Genomic DNA, 20,588 nt, shown 5'->3' with positions numbered 1-20,588 from the left:
CAGCCCTGCCCCGCCCCGCGGGTTCTGCTCTTTCTCCCGGGCCGCGGGGCAGGGACAGCCCGGCCGCGGGCACTCCTTTCCCTGCGGAACGGCCTCCCGGCCCGCCGGTGGCCGGAACGGGTCCCGTGAGTGAGCGGCGGGGACCGGCCTCGGGCTGAGCCTCCCTGGGCGACATCGAACCCGGTCCCGGCTCCCCCCGACCGCAGGACCTCGCGCTCACGTGGGCGGTGCCCTCCCTCCCGCTGCCGCCTCCCATTGGCCGGCGCGGCGGGGGCGGGCGGGCCGCTTTGTGACGTCACGGCAGCTGTCGGAAGGGTCCGATTAGTGCGAGGGAGCGGCGGGCGCTCGGCACAACCGCGCCAGCGCCACCGGCCCCGCCACCGGCCCGCCACTACCTCAGCGCCCCCGCCGCTCCCCGCTCGCCGCTCCCCGCCGCGCTGCCGTTACAAGGTGAGTCTCCCGCCCACCGCGGTTGTGTGCTGGGAGGGGACCGGGTGTAGCAGGGCTCTCACGGCCCCCGTCTGCTCCTGCGGGGAGGGGGTCGTTGGCGGGGGGGGGTTAGGGGGGATCTCTTCGGGGTGCCCCTGCCGGCCCCCCGCCCCCCCCCCCCCCCCCGGCGCCTGTTGTTTGTTTCTTCATCACCGGATTAAGATTCGAGGTTGGGCTCGGCTCCCATTGGCTCCGCTCTAGTGACGTAGCCTCATTTGCATATGACATTGAGACGTCACAGGGCTGCCTGCCCCCGGGCCCGGGCCCCCCCCCCCCCCCGCGCTGTCCTGCCGTGACCCCGCGGAGCGCAGCCTTCTCCCGGGGGGTTCCGGGGGGCGGTTCAGGGCAGCGATCAGAGGTGGGCATCCCCGCGCCGTGTCCCTCCGGCTGCCGCGGTCCCGGGCGAGCCCTAAGCGCGAGCGGTGTCTCGGCGTTCGTTAAGGGGCTGTTTGGGTGAAAAATGTGGCGTTTGGGGAAGGGAGCGCGAAGGTGGAAATGGCCGCGTCGGGATCTGCGGTTCAGCTGCTCTCCCCCGAATGCTCCAAGCTTTTGAGCACCTCCAGTGAGGAGCGAATCCCAGCTGGTGTGGCGAAATTTGGGCACCTGCTTAGGTATTTCTATTGCGTTTAATGTGGGTGCCCAGGAAGGAGCCGCGGGGCCACGGCCGTGTGTGTGTAGCAGGTGAAGGACGCTGGTAGTGGCAGGCTGAGGTCCCTGTGGCGGCATCCTGGTGTGACCCTGCTGTGTCTTGGGATGCTGAGCCCACCAGTGCCTTGGGCACTACATGGGGTGACTGCTCCTGTTCTCACTGCTCCAGGAGCACCTGCTTTGGGACAGCTCAGAAATGTCCTAAGTGCTGGAAGGTCAGATTCCTTATGGATCTCATGGCTCTTGCCTCGGGAGCTCAGCAGCTTGGCTGAGCCTGGACGGTCCTGAGTGCTAACCCTGCCGCCATCCGAGGGGGCTCAGCAGCTGAAAACCTTGAGCTGCGTGGAGGGAAACTAACCGTGATCAAAAGGGAGGGCTTGCTTTTGTGCTTCGTTCATACACACAGAGCTGCGTGTTTAGGGCTCGTGTGTGCAGAGCGGCTGCAGCCCTGCTCACCCTGAGCGAAGGCACTGCCACCCTGGGGTCACAGTGCCCCTCCCGCGGCTGGCAGCACCCACTGCTGACAGTGGCACCGGCGGGGGCCGAGCTGGGCTGGTGCCAAGTGCTGTTGCTGGTTTAGCCAAGGGGTAAGGAACCCATCCCAGAAACAGCTGCTGGGCTCCAGCACAGGACTGTCCTGTACCTTCCTTCCCACCTGGCTTAGTCTACGAAGTGCTAAGGACAATAGTTTTACTCTAAAATAAATCTTTCTTCTTCTTTAGATAGAGTTCTTTTCCCACTTTAAAAACGGAAAAGGAAAGGAAAAGGAAAGGAAAGGAAAAGGAAAGGAAAAGGAAAGGAAAAGGAAAGGAAAAGGAAAGGAAAAAGGGGGGGGGGGGGAAGAAAGAAAAAAAGAACTAAAATAAAAAGGAGGTAAAAAGGAGGTTTCAGCTGTGGTCTGCTGTCACCACCAGGCAGGCCATGCCCCAGGCGGTGCTTATCTGGCCGAACACGGAAACAAAAACATTGTGGATGTTGTTTTTGGAGACGCAAACCCCACACCACCTGCTTGTAACATCTGAGACCTCAGCTCTTCCGTGCTGATGGCAGAGCGGAGCCCTGCCCAGGCCAGTTTCACCCCAGCGCCAACAGGGCTGGGGCAGGCTTGGGAGGGGCTGCTGAGGAGCTGGAGGCTCCTGCGGGATCAAGTCCGGCTTGAGAGTGAGCGCTTGAGCCTCCCGCGGCTTGCCGAGGGTGGAAGGCCGGCGCTGCTCCCCTCTCCCTGTGCCTGCCCCTGTGTTCAGTTAGCACATCCCCCAGAGGAAACTCCTAACGTTTCACCTCATGGCAAATCTGACCCTTCCCTGGCTGCTCAGATCCTGACGGCCGCTGGGAGATTTTCCGGGGCTCTCTGCTGTGACAGCAGGCAGCAGGCGGTCAGGTTCGTCCCTGGGGCAGGGAGCTTCCCGCAGCGGTTGCACAAAGGAGCCGCTGTGGCTGGGGACATTAACTCCCTTTCTGTGACCCCAAGGCCTCCTCCTTCAGGTGGGATGTGGAGGAGCACAGAGGGACTCCAGTTCAAGATGAGCTCCTGGGCTGGCAGAGGAAACCCTTCCAGCTGCTGCTCTGCCACCAGTAAGAGTCTCATGGCAGAGTTTTGGGGGGGATTTTTCTAACTACTCTCTGCCTTCCCTTCCCTCCACTTCCCTGCCCTGCAGTGCAGGAGGCTCTGACTGTGAGTCAGCCTCACTTTGCTGAAGTCACTCTGTCCATGCCAGCAGCTGCCTCGGGGCCCCGTCCTGCCCCTGTGGCCAGCGCTCGGCCAGGGACCCCAGAGGGGAGGCTGCTGGCAAAGCAAAGCCTGGTCAGGAGCTGTAATGCAGCTGTTGAGCGAGTGAGGACATTAATCCAACCCTACCAGAGTGTCCTGGGCAAGCCAGGACACCTCTGCTGCTTTCCTTGATGGGGACAGGCAGAGGCCAGTGCAGGGATGCCTGCCTGGTGGTTTTGGGGTGGTGAGCTGTGAGACACCCTTGTGCTGTGTTTCTGTGCCAGGTTTAGGGGCTTGGTACAAGACAGCCCGGGGAGAGCAGCCTGGGAAAGGCCTCTGCCTGAGGTGGAATGAGTTGGCAATAGCATTTCCCAGGCGTGCTGGCGGAAGGCACCTGACTGATCCCTCCAGTGCCCGCCGGCATCGCTCCCTGCGCGGTGCCTGGCGCCTGGGGCTGGCCAGCAGCAGCCCTCCTGCTGCCTGGGGCTGGGGGGAGGTTTCAGGGAGCCTGCTGCCCATTTCCATGGGGAGCTGCCGCTGTTCCTGCAGCCTGGGACTTTGGGAGCCGCCAGTCCCACGGCTGCTGCCCTGGGGAGCCCCTGGCGCTTCCTGGGGCTCTGTGCCCATCCTCCTGCCTATTCTTAGCTCCTGGGCCCTTTGCAGCGGTGGTGACTCAGAGAAGTCATCTCTGTGTCGAGGCTTGTGGGGAGGGAAGCAGGGAGCTCGGTCTGGTGTGGTTTCCACACTCCTGCTTTGGCTTGTGATACTCAGCACCCTCTGGCTGCTTTGGAAGGTCTCTTGGGCTTTCTGGGAGGACTCTGAAGAGCTTCATTCGCTCCAACTTGTGTGTCACCCGTGGGCTGTCTGCTCCTGCTGGTGCTGGGCTGGCATGGGGGTGGCCTGCTGAGTAAGGGGGCTTGGGGAAGCCTGGGGAGGATGGCAGCTGTCCCACCATGGTGACCTCAGCTGGGGCAGGGGACAGCTGTGTGGGTTCTGGGGCTGCTTAGCCCCAAGGACACAGTGCATGGGAAGTTCCCTTGTGCCCCATACCTCCTTCACAGGTGTGGGGGGTCTGGCAGAAGGCACCAGGCTTCTTCCCAGCCCTGCCACCATAGGAGTCACCTCCTTGTTCAAACTGCTTCCCTGGGCATTGTCTTTTCCCAGTGACAAGGCACTGCTGGGGCAGCTGGCAGGGGCACACTCAGGTGCCTCCCACACCACAGCTCCTGTGAAGCTGCTGGCCCTGCCTCACCTGCTGTAAATGGGGCAAAGGTTTGCTGCAGGCAGAGTGGAGGCTTTCCAAAAGCCTGGAGGAGCCTGACCTGCTGCTGGCCATGGGCTGTCCCAGCCAGGGAGCAGCCTGGTGGTCTGTGGCCATCTCCCCATCTGGTGCTGTTGGTGGCAGCTGCCCAAGGAGCCTTCCAAAGTCACCTCCAACCCTCCCTGATGGTGACACTGGGGAGGTGACACTCCTGCTGGCTTGCAGGTAGAGCACACTGATCCCATTGGCCAGGAGCTGCTCCCTTCCAGGGTGCATGGGAGAATGTAGACTCAGAATGGGTTGGGAGAGGCCTTCAGAGCTCCTCTGGTCTGACTGCCCTTGCCAAGGGCAGGGCCACCTTCCCCCAGAGCAGGGTGCTCCAAGCCCTGCCCAGCCTGTCCTTGAACACTTCCAGTGAGGGAAGTTCCACAACTGCTCTGAGGGCCCTGGAGCTGGCTCCAGCACTGCAGGTGGGGTCTCATCCAAGTGGAGTGGAGGGGTGGAACCCCCTCCCTTGGCCTGCTGGTCACACTGCTGGGGATGCAGCCCAGAGCCTGGCTGGCTTCTGGGAGCTCCTGTTGTCACCCACAGCCAATTTGTCACCCACCAGGACCCCCAAGGCCTTCTCCTCAGGGATGCTCTCAATCCATCCAGCTCCCAGTCTGTGCTGGTGGTGGGCACTGCCTCAGCCCAGCTGCAGGACCTTGCAGGTGTCCTGGGTGACCTTCCTGGGGTTCTCATGAGCCCATTCCAGCAGCCTGCCAAGGTCCCTCTGGCTGGATCCTGTCCCTCTGGCACCACTCACCTGCTGTCATCTGCAAAGCTGCTGGGGGTGCAGCCTGGGGATGGAGAGCCTTCACTCAAGTGTGGCTGGGGATTTCAGAGCAGGCAGGATAAAGTGAGGGGGAGGATGAAAGCTCTCTTTTGGCCTTGCTTGCCAGGACCTAGCTCCTGCCCCAGCCCTGCAGGTTGGGTCCTGCAGGCTCTGCCAGCTGTGCTGGCAGCAGCTCCCCTGCAGCTCCCCATGTGCTGGGCCAGCCCTGGCAGGGCTGCCCCCACTCTCAGAAGCCTCTTTCCTTCCTCTGGCCAGGACACACAGCCAGGGCCTCAGAGCCTGGCCAAGCCAGCCTGGGCAGCCACTGTGCTGCTCCCTGGCTCTGCTGGCCCTGTCCATGCTGCCCCCAGCCCATGGCTGCTCTTGCAGGCTTGACCAGGAGCTGACCTCCCCAGGGTCAGCTGGTTGGGTCCCAGTGGCCCCAGGCACTCCCCCACTGGTGACTTACTTAAACTCCTTGGGGAATGACCCTTTCAAGTGATGCTTTCATGGTGGAGGAGCTTTCAGCTCTCCTGCTGGCCCCAGAGCCATCACAGCTGCGCCCCTGCCCCTGCCCCCCTCCCCTGTCCCCCCCCCACTCCCCTGCCCCAGCCCTCCAGTGCAGCTGGGTTCCATAGGATCACAGAGTGCTCTGGGCTGGAAGGGAGCTCCACAGCTCACCCAGTCCCAGCCCTGCCCCCAGCAGGGACATCCTCCCCTGGAGCAGGCTGCCCAGAGCCCTCTCCAGCCTCACCTGGAACAGCTCCAGGGATGGAGCCTCAACCACCTCCCTGGGCAGCCTGCTGCAATGTTCCAGCAGCCTCCTGGGGCAGAACTTGTTCCTCACATCCAAGCTCAATCTGCTCTGAAGCCATTGCCCCTGGGCCTGTCCCTGCAGGCCTTTGGGAGCAGTCCCTCTGCAGCCTTCCTGGAGCCCCTTCAGGTACTGGAAGGTTGCTCTAAGGTCTCCCTGGAGCCTTCTCTTCTCCAGGCTGAACACCCCCAGCTCCCTCAGCCTGTCCTTGTAGCAGAGCTGCTCACAACCCCCTGAGCATTTTCCTGGCCCTCCTCTGCACTCTCTCCATCAGCTCCAGGCCCTTCTGTGTTGGAGCCCCCACAGCTGGCCCCAGCCCTGCAGGTGAGGTCTGAGCAGAGCAGAGCAGAGGGGCAGGATCCTCTCTCTCCAGCTCTGCCCACACTGCTCTGGCTGCAGCCCAGGCTGCCCTTGGCCTCCTGTGCTGCAGTCTCTCCCTGCCTGCTCCTGGGCAGCTTCTCCCCCACCAGCACCCCCAAGGCCTTCTCCTCAGGGCTGCTTCCATCTCCTCCTCCCCCAGGCTGTACTGGCAGTGAGGATTGCTCTGGCCCAGGTGCAGGACCTTGCTCTGTTGAACCTCAGGAGGTTCCCCTGCTCCCATCTCTGCAGCCTGTCCAGGTGCCTCTGGATGCCCTGCTGTCCCTCTGGCACATGGAGAGCACCACTCAGCCTGGTGCCATCTGCACACTGCTGCTGCTGCCTGGATCCCTCTGTCTCTAGCAGTGATGCAGACATTCAACAGCACAGGTCCCAGCACAGCCCCCCCCCCGAGGGACAGCCCCTGGCTGCCTCTTCTCCTGGGTCTGGCTGTGTGTGATGGGAGAGTCCTTGTCCCAGGCCTTGAAGTGGAGAGAGAAGGCAAATGCAGGCTGGGAGAGGGGAGGAGCTGAGGCTGATGGCAACTGCTGTGCCTTGGGGAGAGGAGAGCTGCTTGGGGGGTCGGTGGGCACCTGTGAATTCCACACACCTCAGCTCCTGGCTGCCCTGGGGGCACCCTGTGATCCTCTGCCCCCCAGCTGGCAGGGGCCAGGGGAATGAGCACTGCCCCTGGGGTGGGCACAGGAGGGAAGCAGTGCAGTGAGAGCTGCTGTCGAGTTGTGACCATCAATCAGAGAGGTTCTGCTCCCCTGTGGGGGTTGGCTTTGAGCTGCCTCCAGAACAAACTCCTTGCTGGGTGCTCTCCAGGCCAGGCCTGCAGAGCAGAGGGCAGTGCTCTGGGGCCATCACTTGCTGGAGAGGGGTGCAGCAGAGGGCTGCAGAGATGCTGGGGGGGGGCTGGGACAGCTCTGATGAGGAAAGAGTGAGAGAACTGGGGCTGTTTAGCCTGGAAAAGAGCTTGAGGGGGAAATCATCAGTGCTGGTCAATACTCAAAGGGTGGCTGTCAGCAGGATGGGACCAGGCTGGGCAGTGACAGGACAAGGGGCAATGGGCACAGACTTGAACATCAGAAGTTCCATCCAGACACAGGAGGTGCTGGAGCCCTGGAGCAGGCTGCACAGGGAGGTGCTGGAGTCTCCAGCTCTGAAAACATCCAAGCCCTGCCTGGATGTGTTCCTGGGTGACCTGCCCTGGGTGACTCTGCCTTGGCAGGGGGGTTGGACTGGGTGATCTCCAGAGGTCCCTCCCAGCCCCACCACACTGAGTGGCCAAGGTTTCAGCAGGGCTGTGTGTGCTGAGCCAGCCCACAGCCCAGCAGCAGCCTGCCTCTGGGCTGGCCTTGCTCAGGCAGTGGGGAAGGGCTCAGACAGTGGGGAAGGGCTCAGGCAGTGGGGAAGGGCTCTGCCTGGCTCAGGCCTTGGCCTGTGGCAGCTGCTTGGGTGCTTTTCTGGGTGACCTTCCCCTTGCAGCTGCACTGGGGCCACTGGCCTCCCTTGTCCCCCTTGGTTATCTCTGGTCTGGTGGTGTGTGGCACACTGGGGGGTGGGGGCTGGAATTTGCAGGTAGTCCCCTGGCAGAGGCAGGCCAAGAGCATTCCCAGTGTCCTCCCCAGCAAGGGGGCTCCAGCTGCAGCCCCTGCTGTGCCCAGCTGCCCCCAGCCCTGCTGTGTCCCCCTGAGAAGCTACACTGGGGGCAGCCCTGGCTCCTCACTTCTGCTGGCCTGGGCATGGCACAGGCAGAGCTGCCCCACTCCAGGAAGCACAGGAGCCTGCTCCTGGCCTTGCACAGGGCAGGGCCACAGTGGCCTTGGGGCAGTGGAGCACCCCCCTGCCCCCCCATCCCCCATGCCTGCCATCCCCCATGCCTGCTGCCAGCCCTGCTGCCAGGGACCTGGGGGAGAGCAAACAGCAGGAGGCCCTGAGACACCTCCAGCAGGCACCTGAGAGCAGTGAGCCTCCTGCTGCAATTAGATACTTAATAGTTCATTAGATAACCAACTTGGATATCCTATGGAAAGGTATTGATTAGCCAGGCAGGGGCTGCAGGCAGCTGCCAGGTTCGGGCTGCAGGCAGGGAGGGCTGGTGTGTAATGAAGCCTCCAGGGCTGGCCTGGGGGAGGGCAGAGGTGGGTCCCACGGGAAGGCAATGCCCTGAGGGCTCAGGTGCTGTGGTGGGTTGAAAACCCACCCCCCCAGCATTGGGTTTTGCCAGCCCAGCTCAGCTGGCAGCAGGCGAAGCTGTGCTCAGAGGCAGAGCTACCCTCTACAATGGGCTGCAACGACTGGGTCCAAACCACACAACACTGACAGTATGCACAGGGCACAGGAGCCCCCAGGCCAAGGACCAGGGGAGCTGCAGCAGCCTCTGCCTGCCCTGCTCCTCCTTCCTCCCCCCCTGTGCACAAAAAGGGGCAAGAGAGAGCAGAGAAGTTGTTGTGGGCAGCAGAGCAGCGCAGCCAGAGCTGAAGAAGGGAAAAGAGAGAGGTTGTGTTTCAGCCCAAACCTTGGGGTGAATCCCTCCCCAATGGATTGTTCAGAGCTGCCACTGGTTCCCTTTTTACCCCCAAAAGTGATTCAGTTTACATCCTTCCCCTCTCTGCTGAAGACCTGTGGATCTTGAGCACAGCCTAAAGCTCCCTGCTCTGGCACAGCCTTCTGCCCCGGGGGTGGCAGGAGCAGGATGAGCCTCTGAAGCCCAGCAACTGCCAGCCATGGGGAAAGGCTCCCCTTGAGCTGTCCTTCTCTGCCACGTGGAGCAGAGGCTTTCCCTTCCTGAGGCAGCTGAGAGAAGGCCAAAGGCCAGGAGGTCCTGCAGTGGATAAATGGCAGCCCCCAGCAGCTGCCCTGCCTAGCAAAGCCCACCCTGGGGAGGCTGCTTCTTGGAGGGGGTAGGTCTGAGCTGGGCCTGGAGCTGGCATCTGTCTGGCTCCAGGCTCAGGTGCATCACACCTCCCTGCACCCCTCCCAGCCCCTGTTGCCCAGAGCAGATGGAGCTTCTCCAGGCTGTGGGGCAGCTGCAGGCTCTGCACCACCTGGGCCTGAGCCCTGAGGTTTGCCCTCTCCATGCAGTCCCAGCAGGGAGCCAGGCAAGGCAGCCACAGCTCTGCCCTCTCCCTGCAGCTGCCTCTGGGTGGCATTTTAAAGCCCTTCAGTGTCTTTGCACTGCCCTGGGGGCACATTTTGTCCGTGCTCTGCACCCTGTGGCTGCTGTGGCTGTGCAGCCATCCCTCAGATTGGTGAGCCCTGCCCCTTGAGGTGGGGGAGCCCTCAGGGGCAGGGCTGTGATGAGTGTAGATGGGGCAGAGGCCACCCTCTCCCTGCCCCTTGCTTCTGCACACTGATGCTTGGGGCTGAGACATAAGCCACAGCCAAGGACTTTGTCCTGTGGCTCTCTGGAAGGTCCCTGTACAGGAGCAGTGCTGACAGGGGTGGCCCTGCCAGCTTTCAGGGCTGGAGAGTGGCAGTGAGAGGCAGCTGCAGGGGCAGAGCATCCCTGCAGACACCCACAGGGCAAGGGGAGTGGCAGGCACTCGGGATCAAAGCAACCCAAGCAGGAACCTGTGCCAGGCTGGGCTGCAGGAAGCGGCCAGCAAGAGACTCCTGGCACCCAGCCGGAGGAGGGGAGGGTGGCTGAGGGGCTCAGGGGGTTGGTGCTGGGCTTGGGGACAGCTCAGACAGGGCAGCAGCAAAGCTTGGTGCCACCAGCCCAGCTCTGTGCCTGAGAGGTGCCAGGGGAGGCAGGTCCCAGCCTGACTTTGGGGCAGTGTTTGGCTGTGCCCCTGGCAGCTTCTGGTGAGGGAGGTGACACAAGGCAGGGCTGGGTGCAGGCAAGGGGCTGCAGCCCATGGGCACACAGCCCTTTGCTGCTCCTCTTGGGCAGGGTGGGTGATGTCCCTGGGGGTGCCAGCAGCACAGCTCAGTGCCCCTTGGGCCCATCTGAGCTCCTGGCATGCAGGAGGGTCGTGCTGCCAAGCAGCCCAGCTGCATGATTCCTTTTCTCTTGCCTTCTCCAGGCCTTTGCACTGAAGCCAAGTGAAGAACCTCAGCATTGCACTACTCAGCCACAGCTCCACGAGCAGCAAAGCCTCTACAGCACCACTGACACCTCCAGGCCTGCCTTTTGTCCCTCCCTGCCCTCTGCTGCCATCTCAGTGCCTGGAAGCCAGTGCTCAGCAGTAGCTCTCATTCACCCCCCACCCCCCTGGGCCACTCCCCATCATGTTCCAGCGTCTCACCAGCCTCTTCTTCAGCGACAGCAGCTTGCCAGAAGGGCTGGAGGAGCCCAAGCCCTTCGTTGAGGCAGAGGAGGAAGAGGATGGTTGGCTCATAATTGACCTTGCAGGTGAGCAAAGCAGGGGGAAGTGGTTTCCCACAGCTTGGCTCTGCTGCACCCTGTCTGCCTGGAGCTGGGCCCCCCTCTGGAGATGGCAGCAGAGGAGCCTCCACCACACGTGGTCAGCTCTGCTCTTCAGCCCCTCTGCCCAGCCCATGGTGCCCAGCCCATGGTGCCCAGCCCTGTGGCCACCACAGCAGCCCCTGCCCTGCTCCTCCTTTCCCCCTTCCCTCTCCCAAAGGTGGCTCTTCACTTTCCACCCCCATGGGAGCAGCAGTGGCCCCAGATGGGCTTTGGGCCCTGGCACAGCACCATGGAGGTCACTGAGGGCTTGGCTGTGATCCTGGGTGGGGGATGCCAGCCCACAGGGGGTGGCTGCCTGTGAGCTGTGGCTGTGCCCCATGGGCAGCACTGTGCCAGGAGGGGCTGGGCTCAGCTGCTCCCTGTGATGCCCCTGCTGAGAACTGACTGGGAGCCTGGGGGAAAGCCCAGTCCCCAGGCACTGGTGGGGGTGGGGTGGCAGCAGTGGTGCCAGCCTGTGCCAGCCTGTGCCCTGGCCACCTTTGGGTCATTTGAGCCCATTGGGGGGAGCAAATCTCAACTCCACAGGGTTGATCTTCCCAAGTGGCTCCCAGTGCCCATGCCAAGGGCACTCAGACACAGGATGTTTGGCACAAGGTCCCTGTACCTTGAGGGCCCTCAGGGGCTCCTCCTCCTCCTCTCCTCAGGGGTGGTGACAGCCACCCAGAGCCCTGTGTGACACCAGCCAGGCAGATCAACAAATTCCTTCTGTGCTGAGAGCTCCTCCAGCTCCAGGAAGGCCTGGCTGTTGCTATTATGGGGTGGATGACTCAAGCAATTGCAATGATGATTTTGTGACCCTTTGCTTGCAGATGGAGCAGTGAACTCAGGCCAGCCAAGCCTGCCTGTGCAGGAGCTCCTCCACGGCCCTGGGCTGCCTTGGCAGCCTCTGCTCAGCTGTGGTGCCCCAGCTCAGGGCTCTGCAAATGCAGCCTGCAGGTTCAGGGTGGGGGCTCCTGTCCTCCCTCTTGCAGCCATCTGCTCTCCCAGCAGGTGCTCCCTGCCTGAGCAGAGATTGCTTTCCCAGTGTGAATTCTCAGGGGTTCTCCCCATGGGGTGAGCAGGGGAGGGGGCTGGGGCATGGGCAAGACAGGGATGAGAGACAGGGACAGTGCCTGTGCCTGGGGAGAGCGGTGTGGAGAGCTGGGGGAGGGGGCTGGGTGGTGTGGGCAGCCTCTCCTCTGGGCTGTGTGTGACTGTCCTGGGGGGGAGGGTCCCAGCAGTGACACAGGGGTGGGCCAGTTGCAAGGAGGGTCCTGGGGCAGGCAGCTGCCATGGGTCTGGGCCAGCTGGCAATGGCTGCAGCACAGCCAGAGCATGCCAGGAGGAGCCAGGAGCTTTCCCAGGCGGAGCAGCGCTGCTCTGTGCCTCGTCCCCTGGGCTGCTGAGGATGCAGCCGGCTCAGCAGGCTCCCAGGGCTGCCTTTGGCACAAAAGGCTTCCATTTGCTGCCAGTCCAGCAGCCAGGCTCTCAGGGCAGAGCCAGCCCTCAGCAGTGCCTGCCCTGGGACTTGCCACCCCCCTGCCTGCCCTGCTGCTGCCCTTCCCTGCAGCATTCCCTGGCCGGGGAGGGGCTGAGTGGTTCCAGCTCTGTTCCTGAGCCTGGGGTTGTGCAAAGCACTTGGAAAACAAAACATGCTGGCTCCAGCCCCCACCCTTCACCTGCAAGCCAGGGCAACCACAGGCACCTAGAGGGAACACAAGCAGCAGAGGGACCTGGACAGGCTTCAGGGGAGGCTGAGGAGAGCCTCAGGAGGGTCAGTAAGGCAAAGTGCAAGGTCCTGCCCCTGGGTCAGGGCCACCCTCAATCCCAATCCAGGCTGGGGGCTGATGAGAGCCAGAGCAGCCCTGCAGAGAAGGCCTTGGGGGTGCTGGTGGGGGAGAAGCTGGGCAGGAGCCAGCAATGGGCACTGGCAGCACAGGAGGCCAAGGGCAGCCTGGGCTGCAGCCAGAGCAGTGTGGCCAGAGCTGGGGAGAGAGGATCCTGCCCCTCTGCTCTGCTCTGGGGAGACCTCACCTGCAGGGCTGGGGCCAGCTGTGGGGACACCAACACAAGAGAGACCTGGAGCTGATGGAGAGAGTACAGAGGAGGCCACAGAGATGCTCAGAGGGCTGCAGAACCTCTGCTGTGAGGAGAGGCTGGGAGAGTTGGGGCTGTTGAGCCTGGAGAAGAGAAGGCTGCAGGGAGACCTCAGAGCTGCAGCTCAATACCTGCAGGGGAGCTGCAGGGGGGCTGGGGAGGGACTGCTCAGGAGGGGCTTTGGGGACAGGACAAGGAGCAGTGGTCTGAAACTGGAGCAGGGCAGAGCTAGGTTGGACATCAGGAGGGTGGTAGAACACTGGCACAGGCTGCCCAGGGGTGTGGTTGAGACCTTGTCCCTGGAGGCATTCAAGGTCAAACATGATGGAGCCCTGAGCAACCTGATCCAGTTGGAGGTGTCCCTGCTGCCTGCAGGAGGGTTGGACAAGATGCCCTTGGAGGGTCCCTTCCATCCTGATTCCATCTGTGGCTCTCTGACCTTACAGCCTGCCTCCCTCCCAGCAGAGGAGCAGCCTAGCCAGCCTCTGAACTTCTTCCCTCTCAGTCAGGTCTTTGATCCTTGTGTTGCATAAATGGCCCCAAGCCAGGCCGACCTCCCAGGAGCACTGCTGCTGCCCCTCTCTCCCCACCTGCCAGCCTGGCTCTCCTCAGCACCCAGGCAGTGCCCAGGGTTTAGTGATACAGCTGCCAGCCCCACAGGCTGGTGGGGATCCTTTGCAACACTGAAAGTCACCTTGGCAGGGATGGGGACAGGTAGCTGTGGATGGCTGGGGCAGGGCTCAGCGCTGCCGGGTGCCCTGCTCTCCCCTCTCGCAGGGGGGCTGCTGGGGGGCCAGGCTCCAGCCAGGCTCAGTGGCTGTCTCCAGCCTGGAATGTCAACAACTATTAATAGCTTGATATCCAGTGGCCTGGAGAAAGACTCTCTCATGTTTGCAGGGCTAATTGTGGCCTGGCCTGAGCCCCGGGCTGGGGCAGCGCGGGCAGGAGGAGCCGGGCACGTGCCAGGGGGCACTGCCAGCCCCGTGCTGCGTGAGCTGTGCTTCCCCACCCTCACCCCTGATCCCTCCTGCACCCTCACCTAGCTGCAGTGTCACACATGTCCTTACAGACCCTGCACTGCACCCCCTGAGGCCCCTTGGGGTCCCTCTGCTGAGGCTGGCACGGCTCTGGGTATCAGACTGAGCCCAGCAGGAGGTGCAGGCTCCCTCCCCATAGCACAGTCAGGGGTTCCCAGCACAGGGACCCGGGAAAGAACCAGCCCAGCTGCTTCTGCCAGATGGAGGGGCGGGAGGGGAGGGGTGCCAGGCTCGGGGTGCCAGGCTCGGGGTGCCGCAGGGGGGCAGCTCCTGGATCAACCACCCACACCTGGGCCTCTGACGGACTGAAGCCGAAGGTGGAGGGAGACCTTTGCTGGAGGCTCTGTGTCCCTGCTCCCTGCCAGGAAGGAGGTGCGAGCTGGCTTTGCCCTCTGCTTGCGCTCGGTGTCAGTGTCCGCACGGTGCCAAGTGGTGGTTACAAGCATGGGCAGGCAGTGCCTTCCCGGGGCGGCCTGGCACGGCTCAGGTGCCGTGAGTGCGGGCCAAGGCAGCCTTCCATGCCTGAGGAATTGCTTTGGTTTGAGAAGGGAAAGAAACAAACCCAATCTGCTGTGCTAACCCCTGCTGCCCACCCCCCCACGTTTTGGTTAAGCTGCTTAACCAGAACCATTTGATTCCCTGCTGGCTAAGCGAAGCTGGACCCAGCAGCAGCAGCCTCGGCCCCGGCTCGGAGGAGCTGGCCCCGGCTCGGAGGTGCTGGCCCCGGCTCGGAGGAGCTGGCCCCGGCTCGGAGGTGCTGGCCCCGGCTCGGAGGAGCTGGCCCCGGCTCGGAGGTGCTGGCCCCGGCTCGGAGGTGCTGGCCGCGGCTCGAAGGAGCTGGCCCCGGCTCGGAGGTGCTGGCCCCGGCTCGGAGGAGCTGGCCCCGGCTCGGAGGAGCTGGCCCCGGCTCGGAGGTGCTGGCCCCGGCTCGAAGGTGCTGGCCCCGGCTCGGAGGTGCTGGCCCCGGCTCGAAGGTGCTGGCCGCGGCTCGAAGGTGCTGCCCCCGGCTCGGAGGTGCTGGCCGCGGCTCGGAGGTGCTGGCCCCGGCTCGGAGGTGCTGCCCCCGGCTCGAAGGAGCTGGCCCCGGCTCGGAGGTGCTGCCCCCCGGCTCGAAGGAGCTGGCCCCGGCTCGGAGGTGCTGGCCCCGGCTCGGAGGTGCTGGCCCCGGCTCGGAGGTGCTGGCCCGGGCAGGTGTGGGGCACTGCCAGCGGCTCGCTGCCCGTGTCGGGGCCGTGCCCATCTCCAGCGGCGGCGGTGACGGTCGGGTGTCTCTCGCACTAACGATGCCCCTTTCTCTCCCCCCTTCCCTCCCCACTGTACATGGTATGTGTGTGTGTCCCCGCTGCGCCCCGCATGGCTCTGCACCCCCGCCGCCCCCAGGCAGCCGTGCCCGCCCCGGCGCAGCCCAGCGAGCGGCTGCGGGCGGGTCCGGGCGCCCGGCGCGCTCCCGCCCCACGCCCCCCGGCCCGGCAGCTTCCCCGGCTCCGGCCGGTCCCTGCTTGATGGACGAGAGTTGGTTTGTCACCCCTCCCCCCTGTTTTACTGCAGAGGAGCCTGGCCCCGACGGTATGGGCAGCAGCCCCATGGAGGACCTGCTCATCGAGCACCCCAGCATGTCCGTCTACGTCACCAGCACCCTGGAGGTGGACGGGGAGGGCCCCGAGGACGATGTCACCGGGTGAGTGCCACCGGGGGGAGCCTGCTGAGGCCTGCCTGCCCCTGCCCCCGCTGCAGGACCGCGCTGGGCAGTCGGCATCCCAGGTTGCTCTGTATCAGCAGGGAGTGCTCTGCCCATGCTGGCCACGGGCAGGGGGAGGAACCTCAGTGTCACAGAACCATAGAGCCACAGAGTGCTCTGGGCTGGAAGGCAGCTCCAAAGCTCACCCAGTCCAATCCCCTGCACTCAGCAGGGACATCCCCAACTAGATCAGGCTGCCCAGAGCCCTCTCCAGCCTCACCTGGAATAGCTCCAGGCATGGAGCCTCAACCACCTCCCTGGGCAGCCTGCTGCAGTGTTCCAGCAGCCTCCTGGAGCAGAACTTGCTCCTCACATCCAAGCTCAATCTGCTCTGCTCTGCTCTGAAGCCATTGCCCCTGGGCCTGTCCCTGCAGGCCTTTGGGAACAGTCTCTCCTCATCCTTCTTGTAGCCCCTTCAGGTACTGGCAGGCTGCTATTAGGTCTCCCTGGAGCCTTCTCCTCTCCAGGCTGAACACCCCCAGCTCCCTCAGCCTGTCCTTGCAGCAGAGCTGCTCCAACCCCCTGAGCATTTTTGTGCCCACAGACCTCCTCAGGGAACACTCTGCACACCTAGCAGGGCACCCCAGATGGTGCCATGCCGGGATGGCAGCCTCCATGTCCCAAAATACTCTGCTCAGAGGCTCTCAACAGTGTTGAGAAGGCCCTGGCTGCAGAGCTGTGAGCTTGCTGCTGGGCTGCAGCCCTTGCCAGTGCTGCCTGTCACCCCCTCCCCCCCAGCCAGGGTTTGCCAGGCTGGGCTTTTGCACAGGTATGGCTCAAGCAAAGCAAACTCAATGGGACAAGGTGGCCTTTGGGCACAGTGGTCCCCGCCAGACCCCTGTCTCCCCCTCAGCAGAAGGGTGCTGCAGCTGCTTTCATCCCACTCCTGGCCCCATACTGGCCTAGCACAGGGGTGTCCTGCAGCCAGCTGGGCAGGATGCCACCAGCCATGGGTATAGACCTTCCTCCTGCCCCAGGATCCAGCTCAGCAGGGAAAGATTGCACAAGGATGCCCCAGATAGCTCCACTGCCCTCTCTTCCTACAGAAGCTATGGCCTGGGACCCCACCATCCTTCTCTGGGGGCACAGCCCCTCTGTGGCCTCTGGGGAGCTCTGCCCTCTCCCCATCTCTGTCCTCCACTGCCTTGCAGCCCTGGGAAAGCCCTGACCTGAACACTCAGCCCTGCTGCTGCCTGACAAGCCCCAGGTCCCACCATGCCATGGGGTCCCTGCTGCCCCCCAGTCACTGATAGAATCACAGAATGCTAAGGGTTGGAAGGGACCTCCAGAGATCATCGAGTCCAACCCCCTGCCCTCTGGTGTCTCCTCTGGGAGCCCCTTGCCAGGGCAGGAGGCAGGCTTTGAGGTGAAGCTGGGCTAGGGGACGTTATTCCTCCTCTTTGCAAAGTCTCCCTGAGGGTCACTGCTTGATCTCAGGAGCTTCAGAGGAGCCCCAGTGCTGGAGGGTGCAGAAAGAGGGCCAAAGGGAGCTAGAAGCAGGCCAGGGCACCAAGTGGGTCACAAAGCAGGGTCAGAATGGGGCCAGGCCCGGCTGTCCTCTGCTGGACTCGAGGGGCTCAGCACTGGGGCGGACTGTGGGCACGGCCCCATCGCGTGGTGCCAGGGTTTATCTCGGCCGCCCTGGAGCCTCTGCACCCCTCAGCAGGCTGCCGGGGCGGGAGGGGGCCAGGTCCCTGCTGGGGACACGGCGCGGTGGGGAGGGGGCTGGCGCCTGCCGGCGGCCGCTGACTGTCGCTCTCCGCGCAGGGAGGTGCCGGAGCCGCGGCTGGAGCGGCTGGTGCCGCACCACGGCAGAGCCCTGGCGGTGAAGGCTGCGCTGCTGGAGAAGGTGGGGCAGACGCGGCGGGTGCAGCGTGCCAAGCAGCTGGCAGAGAAGCATCTGCTGGGGCAGAAGGCGCTGCAGCGGCAGAACCGTGCCCGCCAGCGCCCGCCGCGCCGCGCCAAGCAGCACGCCGGCCCCTTCCTGCACCAGCCCTGCCAGCACCACTGCAACTACTGACCTCGGGGCGCTGCCCCCCGCGGCGGAGGGACCCTGCACCCCCACCCCGGCACCGGGCGGCGCCGGCCCCGACGAGCCCCGGGGCTGCCGGGGCCGCGGCTCCGCTCCACACCCCTCACACCACCGCCCCCCGTGCCCCCCGGCCCCTCGTATCCTGTCTTCCTCCTGCCACCCTCTGCTGCTCCCCTTGCCCTTTCCCCCGCAGCCGCTGGCGCGGAGGCCGCTTCGCAGCCGTGCCAGCCTGCGCATGGGCAGTGCCCGGGGCAGCCACCCGTCCCCGAAGCCCGCAAGGGCCGAGCCCCCTCGTCCTGCCGAGCCTGTGACATCAGTGCCTTTCTCCATGCCGTCGTGACTCCACCTGCAGCCAGCCCGGGATGGCACAAGCTGGCACCCAGCGGAGGTGGGCAGAGCAACGGAGCCACCAGAGCTGGGATTTTCAGGAGGCTCTCATCCATGACACTAAGTTATGCTTCCTCCCCCCACAACCAGCAAGCACATCCTCCCCCCTTGGGTTTTTTAACTGCATTTTTACCACCACAAGGCGCAACTCCCCACTGCCAGGCCCCGGAGGGTTTGCTGTGGGGAAGGGCTGCTGGAAGTCTTCCTGGCCGGGCTGCGGCCGGGCAGCTCGCCCTGCCCCGCGGTGGTTTTTAAAGACAACCTTAAAGCAATCTCAGGAAACACAGCACCATCACCAGGCCTCACCCAAGCCCTCGGGCACCAGCCTGGGGCCAGGGGAGCGTCACCAGCGCTGGCAGTGCCACCAGGCTGCGGGCTGCCTCTTCTGAGCCGGCCCTCTCCTGCGGGAGCCACTCCTCTGCCCCAGCCTCCCCTGGGCACAGCCACAGACCCGGCAGCACGGCAGGGCAGGGCTCAGAGGGCACCTCCGAAGATCATCCACTCCAACCCCCCTGCCAGGGCAGGTCACACAGGAACACAGCCAGGTGAAGCTGGAGAGTGTCTCCAGAAGAAGACTCCACCAATTCTCTGGGCAGCCTGCTGCAGGGCTCTGCCACCCACCCAGAGTTCCTCCCCATGCCAAGCTGGAGCTCCCTGCCTTCAGGCTCAGGCCCAGGTCCCTCCTGCCCTGGGGCCATGTTTCTCCCTGTGCTTGGACGATCCAAGGAGCGGCAGCTGCCGGGCGTCGGTCCCTGGGAGGGGAGCAGAGGCAGGGACCTGGCACAGCTTCCCCGAGGTGGCACAAGCATGTCCCAGCTGGTGGTGGAGGGATGTTGAAGAGGAGGCCAGAGGGAAGAGGATGAAGCAAGAGCAGAGATGGACCTGTGAGCGGCTGCAGAAGGATAGGATAGGGCAGGGCTGGGCCGGAGGATGGCTGCAGAGGCGCAGTGAGGACAATGCCTCCTTCCCCGCTCCAAGTTGCCTCAGTTCCCTGGGAGGGCCAAGTCCTGCCCCTGGCAGCACTGCTTTACCCTGCAGGTCGCTCCCCTCCCCACGACAGACTCCTTCTGCCCTCTGATGGGCACGGTCCGGACTTTCACAGCTGAGTGGCTCCAAACCCCGCAGCAGTTTGCTGGTCCCCTCCAGCTCCTGCCTGTAGTGACTGGTTCTGAAGCTGGCCCCTGGAGAAGGCCTGGCCATCGTGTCCTGGCTGCAGCCAGCTCACAGCCTGGATTGCCACCCTCAGAAACAAGAAGTACACCCCCAGCCCCCCCCCCCCCCCCAAGCTAATCTCATGACTTCCATGTTACATCCCTTAACATCAGCTGAGGCTGGGGGAATGATGGAGCCCAACCTCATTCATGTTTCTAACAAGATCCAGTTGAACCCTCTGAGGAGCAGCAGCCTGCAGCTCCGTGCAGCAGCAGGGAGCAGCTGGGGATGCCCTCCTGCAGCAGTTGCTGCTCCCTCCCCTGGGATGGCATTCCCAGCAGCACGGAAAGAACGGAAAACCTACTTCAGACCTCTCTGTCAGCCTTTCCCCTTCAGTTCTTCCAGGCCAGTTCCTTGTTTCAAGTGCTCCTGAGACCTGGTGCCCTCGTCCCACCAGTGATGCGATGCCAGCAGGGTGCCAGCTGCTGTGGCAGCAGAGCTGCTGTGGCAGCAGAGCTGCTGTGCCACCTTCTGCAGCGTTCTGCTCTGCCCTCTGCCTTTCCAGCCCCGCTGCTGAGTGTGGCAGCAGCAGAGCAGAGCTGTCACTGCTGCTGGTGGATGGGCAGAGGAGGACCAGCCTGGGGATCCTGGCATCACCCCCTGCCCCTTGGCATTGCCCAGCCTCTCCGTGGGGCTGGCTGCAATCACCGTCCCTCACCTCCAAGCCCAGGCCCTGCTGGAGGCCTCCCTGCTTCAGCCCTGGTGTCTGCCTGGTGCCTGCTTGGCTCAAGCCTTTACATCCTTTGGTTCCCTGGGCCTCACAGCAATGCCTTTTCTGTGCCACCTGAAGTGATGCCCAGGATGAGCTGGGAGCGTGGCCCCAGCCACATGTTCACTGGTGCCAGACGGGGCTGAGCCTGAGCTCTCAGGTGCCCAGTGGGTGCCCACCGAGGTGCTGCTGCCCCATGCTGCCCTGCCCTGTGCCACTGGGTGCTGTGCTCTGTGGCTTCAGTGTCGGAGGAAGAGTTTTCTCTCCAGCCCAGGACACATCAGGACCTGAACCAGCCCACAGCACCCTGCCCCGTGCTCCACTCTGTAGCTCCTCCTGAGCATCCCAGATGCCTGCAGCCCCTGCAGAGTGGGCCTGCAGCTCCGTGCTGGCTGTGGCACCCTCCCCCGGGCTGCACCCCCCCTGTGAAGGACAGGCTGCGGGTGGCGAGGCTGGCAGGCGGCGGCGTGCCTGGGGTGGATCCTGCCAGGCCTTGCCTGCCAGACCTTCCTGTGCCCAGCAGTCTGCTTGCAAACGGTACCCCAGGAGGAGAAACTCCTCGTGGGAGCCTTCCCCTGCGTCCCACTCCTCCCTCTGGTGGCAGCAGCCCTGGGCTGCGCTCCCCGGGGGCTCGGTGCAGCGGTGCCAGCTGACAGAGGGCACCCAGCGCCCACCCCCCACGCCCGAGGCCATCACTGTCGCTCCGTCCTGGTCTGTGGGAGCCCTTTGCTTCCCCTTCCTCCTTTCTGTGCCAGTCTGAGATGTCTGTCAGCAGGCTGTGCCCAGCCAGCATGGGGCAGAACTCTGATCTCACTTTCTATCGAGCTGATGTTTATAAAGGATTAATAAATTATTAATAACCTTC

General features: G+C 63.9%; 1 protein-coding gene across 2 annotated transcripts; it reads left to right on the top strand.

The window, feature by feature from the left end:
- Window positions 1–294: 294 nt before the first annotated feature.
- TP53INP2 (tumor protein p53 inducible nuclear protein 2) lies at window positions 295–20,588 on the top strand. 2 transcript variants are annotated; one of them, XM_068167359.1, is made up of 4 exons: window positions 295–450; window positions 10,129–10,457; window positions 15,194–15,323; window positions 17,151–20,588. In XM_068167359.1, the coding sequence occupies exons 2-4, from the start codon at window positions 10,334–10,336 to the stop codon at window positions 17,401–17,403; spliced, it is 507 nt and encodes a 168-aa protein (XP_068023460.1). In that variant the 5' UTR covers window positions 295–450; window positions 10,129–10,333; the 3' UTR covers window positions 17,404–20,588. The 2 variants fall into 2 exon arrangements, with proteins under 2 accessions (XP_068023460.1, XP_068023459.1); XM_068167358.1 differs by having other exon boundaries at window positions 15,026–15,323.

Source organism: Melanerpes formicivorus, unplaced genomic scaffold (assembly GCF_026170545.1).
Source record: "Melanerpes formicivorus ecotype bairdi unplaced genomic scaffold, bMelFor1.0.p_v2 SCAF_115, whole genome shotgun sequence".
NCBI lineage: Eukaryota > Metazoa > Chordata > Aves > Piciformes > Picidae > Melanerpes > Melanerpes formicivorus.
This window is presented reverse-complemented; position numbering and strand designations above follow the sequence as displayed.

Coding starts and splice junctions, on each gene's coding strand:
- TP53INP2 (XM_068167358.1), top strand. CDS start 10,334: ATGTTCCAGCGTCTCACCAGCCTCTTCTTCAGCGACAGCAGCTTGCCA. Junction 10,458..15,025: donor GCTCATAATTGACCTTGCAG/GTGAGCAAAGCA, acceptor CGCCGCCCCCAG/GCAGCCGTGCCCGCCCCGGC. Junction 15,324..17,150: donor CCCGAGGACGATGTCACCGG/GTGAGTGCCACC, acceptor CTCTCCGCGCAG/GGAGGTGCCGGAGCCGCGGC.